Raw genomic sequence first — 14,068 nt, 5'->3', positions numbered from 1 at the left:
TTACTGTGTCACTGGAGACAAGTCAAAGTTGTTGTTGTTTCATTGTTATTTTAAGTACAGGTAAATAGCCTAACCATGTTTACACTTGATTTGAGTCATTACTTACACCAGCGGTCCCCAACCCCTGGGCCTCGGACCGGTACCGGTCCGTGAGTCGTTTGGTACCGGGCCGCAAGAGTTGAGGCTCAGGTGTGAAATGTATGGTTTTCAGGGGTTTTATCGGTCTTCAGCGTTATTTTGTTATCGTTTTGATTGTTAACTCGGCTTTCCTGGGTCTTTTCACGTGTGTTATGAATAAATCTCCTTTTTTTTGGTACCAGTACTAGTTTTATTTTGTTGCATTTATCCGCGACACCTTAAAGGCCGGTCCGTAAAAATATTGTCGGGCATAAAAAGGTCCGTGGCGCAAAAAAGGTTGGAGACCGCTGACTTACACTGTAGGCTAAAGTTCTGACATATAAGGTTATTTCAGTTAGATGGCTTGAAATACAGCCTAATATTATTAAGGTTTTACTGCCCTCTTCAGGCTTTTGTAATAATGCATATTTACATCCACATTGAGTGTAAATTAATTAATGACCAGTGTGAGCATGTGACTGCCTTTTAATATAAAACAATAAAATAATAAGTGTATTTTTACATCTCCACACAAAAAACTCACCCAAATACTAAAGAAAATACTCAAATAGGTTCAAAGTTCAAGGTTCTTTACTTGTCACGTGCATAGTTATACAAGTGTAACACACAGTGAAATGTAGCCTGACACGCTCCTCGACATGTGCAAAAATGGGGGGGGAGGGGGGGGGGTGTAGAGGAAGAACATTATATATATATATAAAAAAAAAAAAAAACACCCAGCACGCCCCTGCGGGCGGTTTATCCTTCAAGCTCGGGTCCTCTACCAGAGGCCTGGGAGCTTGAGGGTCCTGCGCAGTATCTTAGCTGTTCCCAGGACTGCGCTCTTCTGGACAGAGATCTCCGATGTTATTCCCGGGATCTGCTGGAGCCACTCGCCTAGCTTGGGAGTCACCGCACCTAGTGCTCCGATTACCACGGGGACCACCGTTACCTTCACCCTCCACATCCTCTCGAGCTCTTCTCTGAGCCCTTGGTATTTCTCCAGCTTCTCGTGTTCCTTCTTCCTGATATTGCTGTCATTCGGAACCGCTACATCGATCACTACGGCCGTCTTCTTCTGTTTGTCTACCACCACTATGTCCGGTTGGTTAGCCACCACCATTTTGTCCGTCTGTATCTGGAAGTCCCACAGGATCTTAGCTCGGTCATTCTCCACCACCCTTGGGGGCATCTCCCATTTTGAAGCAGCTGGATAGCGTAGTGGTTAAACTACACGCCTTTGGAACAGAGGATCGCAAGTTCGATTCCTGCCTGGGGCGTCTGTATCCAGTAAGGGTCCTAAGGCTAGACCCCCTATGCTAAGCAAGCCTACCGCAGACATGAGCGAGACAGATAAATATGAAGGCATACCGGCTCGGACGTCGCCCGGATCAACAAGGTCCGCGTCAGGTGTTGAGGAACCAGGGCACCCTGACGAAAAGTGGGCTACTGGAACAAGAAGGCATCGGTGGGCAAGGGACGAAAACAGGGCGTTGTTGGAATGCTACTACGCAAGTAACCCCGGCGGAAGGGGCTACATGAATAGGATGAGGGACCTATGGATTCTTCGATACCCAACATCCACAATGACGGCGAAACAACTAGTAGCTCAGTGTTCCAACATTCGAAAGAAAGAATATATATATATATATATATAGTATGTACATTGGGTGAATGTGCAGTAGTAGCAGCAAGTGGGTGAATTCTGTACATTAATATGAATAGACATCTGACTATTTTACAGAATAGACAATATAAACATATTTAAAGTTAAAGGAATTGAAATGTACATTGTGCCTTGGTTTAGAGTGTCTGGAAGAGTCCTGTCTCAGTCAATTATAGATGATGTGAGAGGGCGGGTGTGTGTGTTTAGGGCCCGGATGGCTTGGGGATAGAAGCTCCTCTTGAGTCTCTCTGTCCTTGCCCGGATGATGTGGAACCTTCTACCAGATTGCAGAAGTTGGAACAATTTGTTGCCAGGATGGGACGGGTCCTTCAGTATCTGCGCTGCTCTAGTCCGGCATCTCCTGGTGTAGGTGTCCTGAAGCGGGGGGAGAGCAATCCTGCAGCAGCGTTCTGCTGTACGGATCACTCTCTGGAGTGATACATTTGAAATATTCACTCTCCGGCCACTTTATGAGGTACACGTTGCTATTAGAGTTGCCATAATTCTTCATGGCATGGATTCAACAAGGTGCTGGAAACATTCCTCAGCGAGTCCTAGTCCACATTGACATGACAGCATCGTAAAGTTGCTGCAGATTTGTCAGCAGCGCATCCATGATGCGCATCACCACATCCCAAAGATGCTCTGCTGGATTGAGATGTGACTGAACACCATTTAAGTATCGTGAACTCACTGTCTTGTACAAGAAACCAGTTTGAGGTGTTATCCTGCTGGAAGCAGCGACCAACATATGGATACACGGTGATCATAAAGCAATGGACATAGTCAGCAACAGTATTCGTGTAGGCTGTGGCTCAGTTGGTACTTAAGGGCTGATAAGCTGATAAGAAAATATACCCACCAGCAGCTGTGGAACTGTTGATACGAGACAGGATGGATCCATGCTCTCATGTTGTCTACACCAAATTCTGACCCTACCATCTGAATGTTATGCAGAAATGCAGCCTCATGAGATCAGGCAATGTTTTTTGAATCTTATATTTTCCAATTTTGGTAAGCTCGTATGAATTGTAGCCTCAGTTTCATGTTCTTACCTGATAGGACTTCGTTTGGTCTTTTGCTGCTGTAGCCCATCTGCTTCAAGGTTTGATGTGTTGTGCATTCATGATGTTCTTCTCCATATCTTTGTTGCAGTGCATGGTTATATGAGATACTGTTGCCTTCCAGCTTCTCCTCTGTTTCTCCTCTGATCTCTGGTATCTACAAGGTATTTTCACCCAGAGATCTGTTTTTTTTTAACCATCCTCTGTAAAAACTGATTGTGTGGGAAAATCTAAATAAATCCGAAGTTTCTAAACACTCACATCAGCCCATCTGACACCAACAGCCATGCTGTTTAAAGTTACTGAAATCACCTTTTTTCTTCCCCATTTAGATGCTCATATTGAAATTTATCTTCACTATCCCTAAGTGCATGGAGTTTCTGTCATGTATTTGGCTGATTATATATTTGTGTTAACAAGCTGTAAAATAGGTACCTAATGGATTGGCAGATGAGTGTATTTTATTTTATTTTTTTTACATTAGACATCACGTCTAACATAAGCTCAAAAACAGACTAACAACTCAAAATGTCCCCATATTTCCATACATCACACCCAAACATTGTAATTTATTCCCAGGACATGCGCTACATGTGAGCACACCCAGAGGTCTTGGAAAAGGAAAATGTGTAATTACTAATAAGTACATTTAAATACTGCATAAAGCAAAAGGTTTCAGTTTGAGAAGTGTCCTAAATATTTGTGTCAAATGGTGCCATTGACAAACAAGTACAGCCACTCGCTCTTACAGATCCAGACCCAACCAGATAAAGGCAGGCTTCATGCATGTGTAAACACTTTCAAAGGCCAACATTTTTGGATGTTATAGATGTTTAATGTATCTATGTTAAAATGCAAACCACTGATACCTTGGCCTTGGCACTGCTTATTGCTCATAGGATGATGACAGTGGTGGCCAATTAACACTGGGATATCCAAGCCAGGAAGGGCAGAGTGAAAGTCTTTCCTCTTTTGGCAGACTCAGTGGGGGTGGCAGATGGTACTTAGACAGACTAAGCTGTGTACTTCTGTCTCTGTAGAGATTAGAAACCAGGTGCTCCCTTGTAAACGTGACTGCAGGCCAATCAATAAAGCCTTTGTTAAGTTTATCTTCTTTGATTCTATTCTCTTTAATTCTATTTAACCAGCTTGAATTTGGAATCAACTCCAAGATGAAACAACCCCTAGAGGGCATCAAAACATTCCAGTTCAATGGATTAAGTGGTGTAAATTTATTTTGAATAATCATTATTCTCCATTTAGGATTTTCTGGTCTTTGGATGATCTTTAGGCTTGTTAGAAAATATGCAACAAAACCCACAAATGATACATCAAGCTATACAGAAAAAAGCAGCTGTGATCAGTGTAATCTCCTCTGTGTGGCCTCAGAGTAAATCCAAGAGTAAGAGTGGCTTAGTAAAGAGTCCCTTCAGACATTGTGACTGGAGCAGCCAGAACCAGTGCATCCAACCTATGAAACCTGCTTAGAGGCATTTTGGAAATAGACTTTCATAAACCAAGAGGCTCACCAAAGCTAAAAAAAAGTGTGAAGCAGCTTGGTCTTTTATTAATATTGTCAAGAATATATCCCATACATCCCATCATTTAATTCTTATTCATATTGCTTGTTCTTGCTAAGTTAACCCTTGAAGATTTAGGCATGCTACATTCACAAAGGATATTTTGTGAGTTTTTTTCCCCCATACAAGTAGGCTAGCTTAAATAGTTTTATAGTGTTGTCTACATAACTGACAGTTGTGTTTATGGTACAATATTTATTTTTTTTTAAAAAAAGTATAAACCATGTTGTTCCATAAGATTGGACCCTTCTTTTGTTGAACTGTCAACTGAAAGTGTAAACCTTTCTAAATCTGACAGAGCAGGAAGCTGCTGCTAATGCTAGCCAGGGTTCTCAGGAAGTAGCTGCTAATGCTAGCCAGCATTCTAACAAAGTCATTTCCTGGACCAGCTGGAACAGTGGCTGTTTTGGTCCAAGAGTTTTTCCTAACATAATCTATGGACTGGTATTGTTATTTTTTTTTTTAAATAATAATAAAGATACAAAAAAGCATATTTGTCACAGATACAAAGCAGAGTTAAAAGAGCGAGGAAGTATTGAAGCTGGGACTAGCATAACAATTTGGGTTATTTTGACTATAAGTCTAGTGCTGGTGATATTCTGTTTGTAGTGTTCAAGAACCAGGACATATAACATCACTTCTTTTCTTTTGACGGCTTCCCATTGATCAGGCCGGACTCCCAGCGTTGCCAGAGAGAAGCTTTCTGTCCTCCTGCTCGGTGAACTTTTGGCTCCTGCTGTGAGATAAGACGAAGAAAAACAAAAACAACCTGGATTTAGAGTGAGAGATTAGCTCCTGCTTTCTCAATTCACAATCAATTATACTTATCCAAGCATTTCTACAACAAAGAGGATACTTTAAACTTAATGTTTTTCTTTTATTTGTTTAGTATTTGTTTAGTATTACAAAATTTGAAATTCTGAGCTCTGTAGCAACTCTTTTCAATGCTTCTGTATGGAATTCAGTGCAATACACAAAACAGGACCTTTTTATAATCCTCTGTTCTTGCCAGTGTTTAGCAATACATCCAATAGTTTTACAGAACAATGAAGAAAACAGTAAATGTAGAATTAAGGTTTGTTGCAGGTGAATCACCTCTATCTGCTCCAGTTTTATCTGGTCCTTTTTAGAAGGAGGTGGCCAAACCCGCTCCAGTTTCCCCCGTGACTGTTTCCTGCTGTCTGTAGGACAGAAAGAGAAAAAGAACAACTAAGTAGCTCAGTAGCTAAGCTACTATATTTGGTAAGATTAGCAGCTCTCTACTGCTTAGACTGATTTTAGAAGTTTTAGGGTAGTTCTGAGAATCTACACAGTTCTATTGTAATGACAGTAAGTAATTGAGCTTCTTTATTTCCATGCCTTCTAAATGGCTCAGCAAATAGTAAAGATACCAATGCTTTCCCAGACACACGCAACTTCGGTGTCATTCATTTAGCATACTATATGTGTAGCAATCACAAATTCAGCTGGACGCTTGTACATTGCAATGATACCACTTACATATCTAGGAGGGAAGTGAGCACTTTAGAACGACAGATTCTTTCAAAAATGTTTCACAAACCTTTGTTTTTGATATGCACGTAAAGGATTTGTTATGGATAGGCGTAGCTTTGGGTCACGTGGTGTCAGTAATAGTGATTGTTATATCACCTGTTCACGGCCCGAGGGAAATTTTGTGAATGAGTGGGTGATGGGGGAAGTCGACTTTTGCTGACCGCTCAAGCTTGGAATGTTTTTGATCACTGTTTTTCTACGGATTTTAAGGATTTGATAACAAATAAAGGAGTTTTAACTTGGAACTTTGACTTACGTTTTAAACAGCGGGCGCGTCAACAATATTCCCCTATTCAGCTGCTCGGCGACTCAAAGGCTTGATAGTCGCCAACAGGATTCTAGGCTTATTTTGTATTATTTTTCAAATCACGTTAATATTTTCAGCGTGAAATTTTTTGCTTGTCGGGCTTTATCAGTGTATCTGGGTTAAACAAGTACAAAGTTTCCTCTTGTAAATGTTTAGGGTAACACAAAACAGCTTCTTTGACCTTAGGAATGACTCTTTCTTGCTTCCACATATTACTGACATTTGTAGCTTTGTCAGCATGACCTGGAATCAACTCAATCTTCAACAACAGCTGCTGATGACTAAATTCTAACATGGTGATACTTATTGACACACTCCCTTGATTTCTGAGTTCTCATGCAACAGGAGAAAAAAATGCACACAAGCTACACTTCATATAGTTCTTTCAAATAGGTATTTCAGCGGGCTGAACTGATTTTTCTTTGCACCAGGCTATAACCAAACTAGAATTTTCCAGGTAGTGCCATTCATGTTCTCCCTCAGCCAACGTTTAGATCAGACAGCTGACAGCATGATGTGCCCTTAACCATCAGTGACAGGAATGACAGTGAGTTGTTGATAACATGTCTGGGATAAAACTATGTGATGCTAATGTTGAGAAGCATTCATTAAAGTGTTCAGACTAAGTGTCAAAAGGCATGTGGGATGAATAAAGACCGAATTGGCTCTTGTTTTCCCTTGATGGGATTTTAGAGATCTTATGCTTCACATTGTCAGCAATGTTTAGCTAAATGAGCAAATTAGGTTAGAGCTCATGCAATTGCTTATCACTGATGGAAGGCACTCACATGTCAAATAGTTGTAGTCAAGTAAAAAGTATATTTTTCTGTGAAAACTTTGGAGTATTCTTTAGTCGAGTAAAAGTCAAATCATGCCAAAATTATATTATATAGTAATGTTCCTCAGTAAATAGTATAAAAAGCTGTCCTTAACCTCCTAGGACTTGGCGTCCATATATGTCTAGACTAAAATACAAAATTTTGCTCTACAAGGGCCTGATATCCACTTACGAGGACATTATACTGCCACTATTCTATCGAAATTTAAAACAAATGTCCTCATATGTGAATGTCATTTTTCTCAGAAACAAAAATCAGGTAAAAGAAAATATGGTAATTCTTTGTTTTTACAATTATCAGGTCCCAATCAGCCCAAATAGCATAAAGAAATTAAAAATGCATGCCATGAAAGTTCAGGTCTTAGGAGGTTAAGAACTTTGCTAAGTAGTATAAAACTGATGTTAAACAGGTGCATACTAACCTGTTGGGAGTGTTTGTGACTTTTGTTCATCTTCACTATTCTGTCTCTTCTCTCCATACAGACTGCGTCTCTGCTTGCGCAGCTCCTCTTCTCTTTCTTTGGCTTCTCGGATGTCCTTCTCTACCTCTGGTTGTAGAGCCAGGGCTGGGCGCAATTTGAAGAATGGGTTTTGCTTGAGGATTGAAGACTCTTTGTTTGCATTTGCTGCCTTTGCTTTACCCTCCACAGCTAACGTAGAGAAGTCATTGCTTATAGAGTCCATGCTTCTGTACAGGCGAATGTTTTTGTCTTGTTTTGGGTAAGGGGATAAGCGAGTTTTGTCTCGTGACCCTCCAGTTGGGCTCTTTGATCTGATGCTGTCAGGACTTTTTTCCTTCTCAAGATTTGCAGATTGGTACAGCCTGAGGGAATGTGCTCTGGAAACAGGACAAGTTTTGAGGGAAAACATCTCAAGGCTACGTGTGCGCTCTAGCACTGAAGGGTAAATGTGACCTTTCCTCAGAGTTGTGGGGGATTTACGGTGTCTTGTTGGACCCTCCGGATTGTCCTGCTGGAAGGCTTCAAACAGCAGTTTTGTCTCTTTTAACTGGCGGATCTCTCCTTTGCTGTACCCCCCTGGGATTTTACCTTGATTGACCAGCACTAGTTCTCTCTGAATATCCTGACTTATCTCTTTGAGCATCTTCTGTTCAGAGAATTGCCACTCGTTGCATTGGCTTGTACCTACCTTGGTAGTGAGTGACTCAAGAGAGATATCTGTTTTAAAGGGAATCTCCAGCACATCTGGATTTTCTGCAAGATTGAAAACACCTCCAGCTCTCTGCAGCTTCTGCTTCACCTGGGCTGCCTCATGGAGCTGCCTCTCCATGTAGGTTTCAGCAGCTGAAAATCGGTGTCCAGTGGAAAGAAATGGAATTTCATTAGAAGTTTCATGAGGATTACTGGGAGTCAAATCTGTAGGCTCCCAGCTATCACTCTGATTGTCATTAGAGTCACTCGGATCTATTCTGACAACCCTCTGGTCTTCTTCTGACTCTCCTGGAATTGTGGATGAAGATGTCCTTGCTCTTGTTTGAATGTCTTTGTCCTCATTATTTTCCTTTTCCATCAGGCTCACCTTTTCTTCATCTTCCTTAAGAGTTTTGAATCTGCCTTCTTCCCTCTCTTCTTCACTAGGTATATTCTCTGTTTCAGTCCCAAACATGCCCTTTTTTTCATCCATCATGACAGCCTGCTGTTGGGTATCAGCGTTCTCTGACATTTTCACATCATGTCGTAGCTGTACCAGCTGCAGACGATGAAGCAGTTGCTCACCTTGTTGGATATCAGTAGATATTTTCCTGCTTCCATCCTCTTGCTCCCCCATTGTCTCTCTTTCTTCAGAACCTTTGGAGCTGGATAGCACTTGCATTTCTGTGCTGCCGCTTTCTTTCCTCACACAGTCACACTTTATGAGGTTATAATCCAAAGATGTACGGTCATCATGCTCTTCATTGTCTTTGTCCGTATCTGTTTGGAAGTCAGCAGCCTGTGCCTGACTGGTTGCTGTATCGGTCCTGTTTTGGTTGCATTTACAGAGCTTGAAATCATCATCGGAATTTGCCTCCACACTCTCGATAGCTATACTTTCTCTTAATAGTTTTAAGTCTGTTTCATCAAAATCACCAATGTCCTTGTGTTTTATTTTGTCTCCGTCTTTGTCTAAATGGATCTGATTCTCAGAGTCTTCTCTGTGGTTTGAATGTGTTTGTTTTGGGTAACTGTCTTCCTCCGTATTGGCTTCCCAGCAGTTTCCCTGTTCTTCACTTATAATTACAATGTCCTCTGGTTTGTCATTCTCTGTTGCGTTATTCCCGTAAGGTCTTCGATCTGTATCATAACCAGTTTCCATCAGACAACCAGTCACATCCATGGATTGTTGTTCTTGATAAGTTGGTGGAGAGGAGTCTTGTTCATTGGATATGTTGGCCATAGACAACTGCACTGCACTTGCAGTCACCTCTTCATCCAGCTCGTTTCGTGCTACCATTAACTGCTCCTCACTATGAGACAAGTCTAAGCCTCTTGGATTAGCTTCAGCCTCTGTTGCGTCAACTGAAAGGGTCACACCAGACTTACTTGCTGTTGCACCTGTGCTTTTCTCTGCTGGCAGCGATGTAGCCGTGCGAGGTGGAGGAGGTGGTTGAGGGATGAAGACATCATCTGCACCTTCATCATCCATCACACTGTAGTACCTCATTATAGCAGTGGGAGCAGCAGAGATCGTTGTGATTTTGTCTTCAGAGGTCGCTGAAAAATTCTCTGTGTGGTTGCTCACATGGTTTGAATCCATCTTCATCCACAGACCACTGTCATCATCAGAAAGTAGAATTTGAGGGCTGCGTCTAGGACCTCTTGCTTCCATGTTGAAACGTCTTTGAAGCAGTTTGTGGTGTTCTGTCTGCGTTGCCTTTTAATAAAATTTAAATAAGAGACATGAGTGTCATTGAGGCTTATAAGCGTCAGTGCTAGTAATTGTTATTATTATTATTACTGCTGTTAGAAACTATAAGAAAGAAAGAAACTAAGAAAATGCCTTTTTAGTTAACATTATATCTGCGACATTTGGCAACGATACGGTATTATTGTACAATGCATTGTCTAATTTTACTATTTACAGAAACCTCTAGTGCATTATCTGTTAAAAACAGTGTACTAGCAGAAAATTACCAGTGTGTGATGTGATCTTTGTGCAGTTTTTCTTTCTTTCTTTCTTTTTACAGTGCAGTATAGCATTTCTTTTTGTCTAGTAACAGTACAGTAACTGAACCTTAAAGTTCTTAAATTAGATTTTGATACAAGGAACCTGATAATACAGACCTCAGGATAAAGCTATACATTAGGACTCATCCACACAAGTGCCCTGTGTTGCCATATTGTCTGCGGTTGTGCACCAATTATTGCAAAAAACCCCAAAACAAAACAAAAGAAAAAAAAACACAAAAATTTTAAGATGTGTAGCAACGAAGGCAGTGAAAAGTGCAAGTTTGGCTTTGACAATAATGAGTAAAGGATGACAGAGTTTCACACACTGAAAATGAAACCCTTTTTATTTTATATAAAAGGACTATGGGGTACTATTAAAACCTTTTCAAGTAAGCACTACTTAGGTGGTCGATGTTCATAACAAATTCTTGGTGAAATTAACTAAACTGTGTCTTCTTAGTTTTGATATATGACCAAAAATCTCAAAATGTAGGATTTGTTTAGCTGCTGATCTGGTCGGGATCACAACAACAGCAGGCTTAAAATGGACCAAAAATAGAAATACGTTTATCCGTCCATCCATTCATTTATACTTCCTGTTTTTTTCTGTTTTTGTTTTTAAATTTCTCCTATTCAGGTCAAGTACAGACGTTTCTTCTGACAAAGGAAAAAAAGTAATGTCATCATAATGCAAGTCTGCCTTAAATTCTGATTTATCTTCATTCTGTCTGAACTCATCAAGCTAATTTCTGACAAGTACTGTGAGATGTTTGCAAATAGAACCTCAACAGCTATTTAAACACGTATTGTACATTTACTCTGAACATCACACAATAATTTGTATAATTATTTAATAATTCTTTTAAGACATGCATAGATATGGAAATGTATGTCCTGGCATAATCTGGTTTATTGAGCTGCAGGTTTTAAATCTAAGAGTCTATATTTACACCTGTATTCAGGGGCTTAATGCCAGCCACACTGCAGTTAAGGATTATCAACAGCAGTAACACCACGCTGTTTATAAAGCTCAAGCAACAGGACATATTAATGCACCTTAATGAGCTTAACCTATTTATTCCACCGTGCTTTAGAGGAACACTTTCCTTTCTATCGTTGCTGTGAAGAGTTTTGGAGATCTTTTAAATATTATAATAGTCTGAATATTGTAGTTATTTGTAGTTCTTTAAAATACCTCCTTCTCCTTAAGTGACTGTGTAACATTATATGGAATTTTGTAATTCCATTATCCACTATATGATTGGTAGTTATTCCTGTAGTATGGATACACTCACACACAGTCAGCTGTTCTTACTCATATTTGTGCTGTGATAATATGACTTCAGCTTTATCTATCTATCTATCTATCTATCTATCTATCTATCTATCTATCTATCTATCTATCTATCTATCTATCTATCTATCTATCTATCTATCTATCTATCTATCTATCTATCTATCTATCTATCTATCTATCTATCTATCTATCTATCTATCTATCTATCTATCTATCTAAACCTGTCACTTTATCAAAGAAAGAAATTGAGACAGATAATCAAACCGAACAAGTACAAAGATTTTTGCATCACACAGGCATTTTAAAAGAAGAGACTCACCTGATTGCAGTGCTGTGGTCTTCCCCTGTGCGTGATAGTACTAACCTCAATGGAAATATGAATGATCCAGCTCATCTTCTTAGCTCATGTGCCCTTCTCTACTCTATGTCATGTGAACAAACAAAATCCGCATCTTTAAGCAGCAGCACACAGTTCAAATGACCTGCAGTGAGTGAGCCCAAAGAGCTGAATGACCCGCTGCAAAGTGAAAATATGGAGTCTGACTCTTGGTAAATACTGTCGTTGGTCCTACACAGCAACCCCCCACTCCCCCAATGTATGTAATGTAACAGAATGCTTCATGTGATTTTTACATAACTTTGATGAATTAACATCAAAAAAGTCATTTTTTAAACAGAAACATTTTGCTTCTTGCAAAAATACTGTAGATAACTTATGATTAGTTCACAGATATGCAGTGTTTATTTAGTTGATAAAACTGCTAAAGACTACTTTAATGCTGTAAATACAAGAATTAGATGAAAGCAGTGCTTTCCCCAAATGTCATTATGTAGTGAATGTAGCTTGGCTATCTAGCAACAGCATTTTTCTTTTTTTTTGTTTAACACATTTTTATATGAAGACTGCTATAACATGAACCAGCGCTAGCAAGATGTGGCTGATAGATGGAGGATGATAGTAAAAGTTTGAACTAATATTTGATCAAAGCTACCCAAACTATAACCCAACAGAATTATTCAAGCTGGGGAGTTGATTAAAGAACCTGACACATCGCCAACCCAACTCAAACTTTTTGATCTCCATTTCTTTGCGCTCATTTTCCAGTTCTTTTCTTTGAATATTTCAGCATTTCCTCCAGTTTTCCAGATTTTTCTTGCAATCATCCTCTATTTCAATGATCATGTGTGCATCTTTTAACTTTGTTTCCAGTTCTGATACTTCCAGATGGATCTTTTTCTCCATTATTTGGTGTTCGAGCTCCAGCTGTTTATTTTTTTTCCTCCAGCTGTGCATACTGACTTTTTATGTTCTCCGGCTTTTAAGGCTGCATACATTTCTCCTGGAGCTGATGTTTTTTCTGCAGAAGTTTATCCTTCTCCTCCAGATCTTTGTATTTCTGCTCCAGTTCTTATCTCTTCCAGATGTTTCTTACTCTCAAATTCCTTCTGCTCCTTGAGTACTTAAACTTGGATGTGTGCATCATTAACTTTAGTCACATCTGCCTTCTGTTGCTTCAATATTTTCGTTTTCGTACTCCAGCTCTTTTTTCCCTCAGGTAGCTTGCATTTGCCCTCCATTTCTTTAATAAAATCAGAAAAGGTGTCTATGTGAATGAAATTTCTTCTTTCATTCAGGAACCCATTAAGGTGACCCCATATTATTTACGATCTGTCCCGGTGGTTGTTACTCCATGGCTGAACACATGAAGGAATTTCTCCCATTCCAGTACAAATTGCTGGTAAAGCTAAGCTAAGCTAACACAGCCGATTTTGGTTCTCTGAGTTAAAGCACATGCATCAGATTAAAGGGGGCCTCATAAATTGAATCTTTGTAATGTCAGACTTGGAGTCCCAGTTTTTCCTGATTGAGCTGTTTACAGGTTTTTTTTTTAAGATAACCATTCATTTACAGACCACTTCTACTAGATTACTTGATGTTAAAGAAAATGTAAAATTCTGATGATTCTCCAGCAAGTTCTGTATTGGCCTTTCCCCTCTGATTTCCCAGTGCATTATGGGACAGGAATGAGAAATTTCTATCAGCAGTGTCATATTTACCTCATTTTGAGTTCATGCATGATACAGTTTTTGGTTTCTTGTTGTTGAACAAGCAGGGATATCAAGGTCCACAGGGGATATGAAGGTCGGGATTCAACATTGAAATACAGTCGGACCCACTGACCCTACAGTCTGTGGCTAACAGTTAATGATTCCCTGTCTTACTTATGTGTAGTGAAGTTCTTCTTTGGCAGCAGAGTACTTCATATTATCTGTGGGTCAGACCATTGGTTATGGCCACATCACAATCTTCTGGTGGTGTTGTGTTGATGTTTGCATCCTACTACTGACTGAACATCTGCCAGTTTTGGAGGATGCAGTTTATGCTGGTGTTTCATTGTCGTACAAAGAAAGGATGGGTCCTTGCATGAAATTTATGCACTCTTTCACATGTGCTTGCAGCCTGTAGGTTGGTTGATT

General features: G+C 39.8%; 1 protein-coding gene across 2 annotated transcripts; it reads right to left on the bottom strand.

Annotated features, from left to right (window-relative positions):
* Positions 1-4,382: 4,382 nt before the first annotated feature.
* Positions 4,383-12,058, bottom strand: LOC146575580 (uncharacterized). 2 transcript variants are annotated; one of them, XM_085270320.1, is made up of 4 exons: positions 11,910-12,058; positions 7,549-9,997; positions 5,523-5,608; positions 4,383-5,163 (listed from the first exon to the last, which is right to left on the bottom strand). In XM_085270320.1, the coding sequence occupies exons 1-4, from the start codon at positions 11,982-11,984 to the stop codon at positions 5,062-5,064; spliced, it is 2,712 nt and encodes a 903-aa protein (XP_085126446.1). In that variant the 5' UTR covers positions 11,985-12,058; the 3' UTR covers positions 4,383-5,061. The 2 variants fall into 2 exon arrangements, with proteins under 2 accessions (XP_085126446.1, XP_085126447.1); XM_085270321.1 differs by having other exon boundaries at positions 4,383-5,160.
* Positions 12,059-14,068: the final 2,010 nt, after the last annotated feature.

This window comes from Mchenga conophoros, linkage group LG4 (assembly GCF_057382185.1).
Source record: "Mchenga conophoros isolate Kocher_MC1m ecotype Shallow Benthic linkage group LG4, M_conophoros_male_GT1.1, whole genome shotgun sequence".
In the NCBI taxonomy this organism is placed as follows: Eukaryota; Metazoa; Chordata; class Actinopteri; order Cichliformes; family Cichlidae; genus Mchenga; species Mchenga conophoros.
Note: the sequence above shows the minus strand (reverse complement) of the source record. Positions and strands in the feature narration are given on the sequence as shown.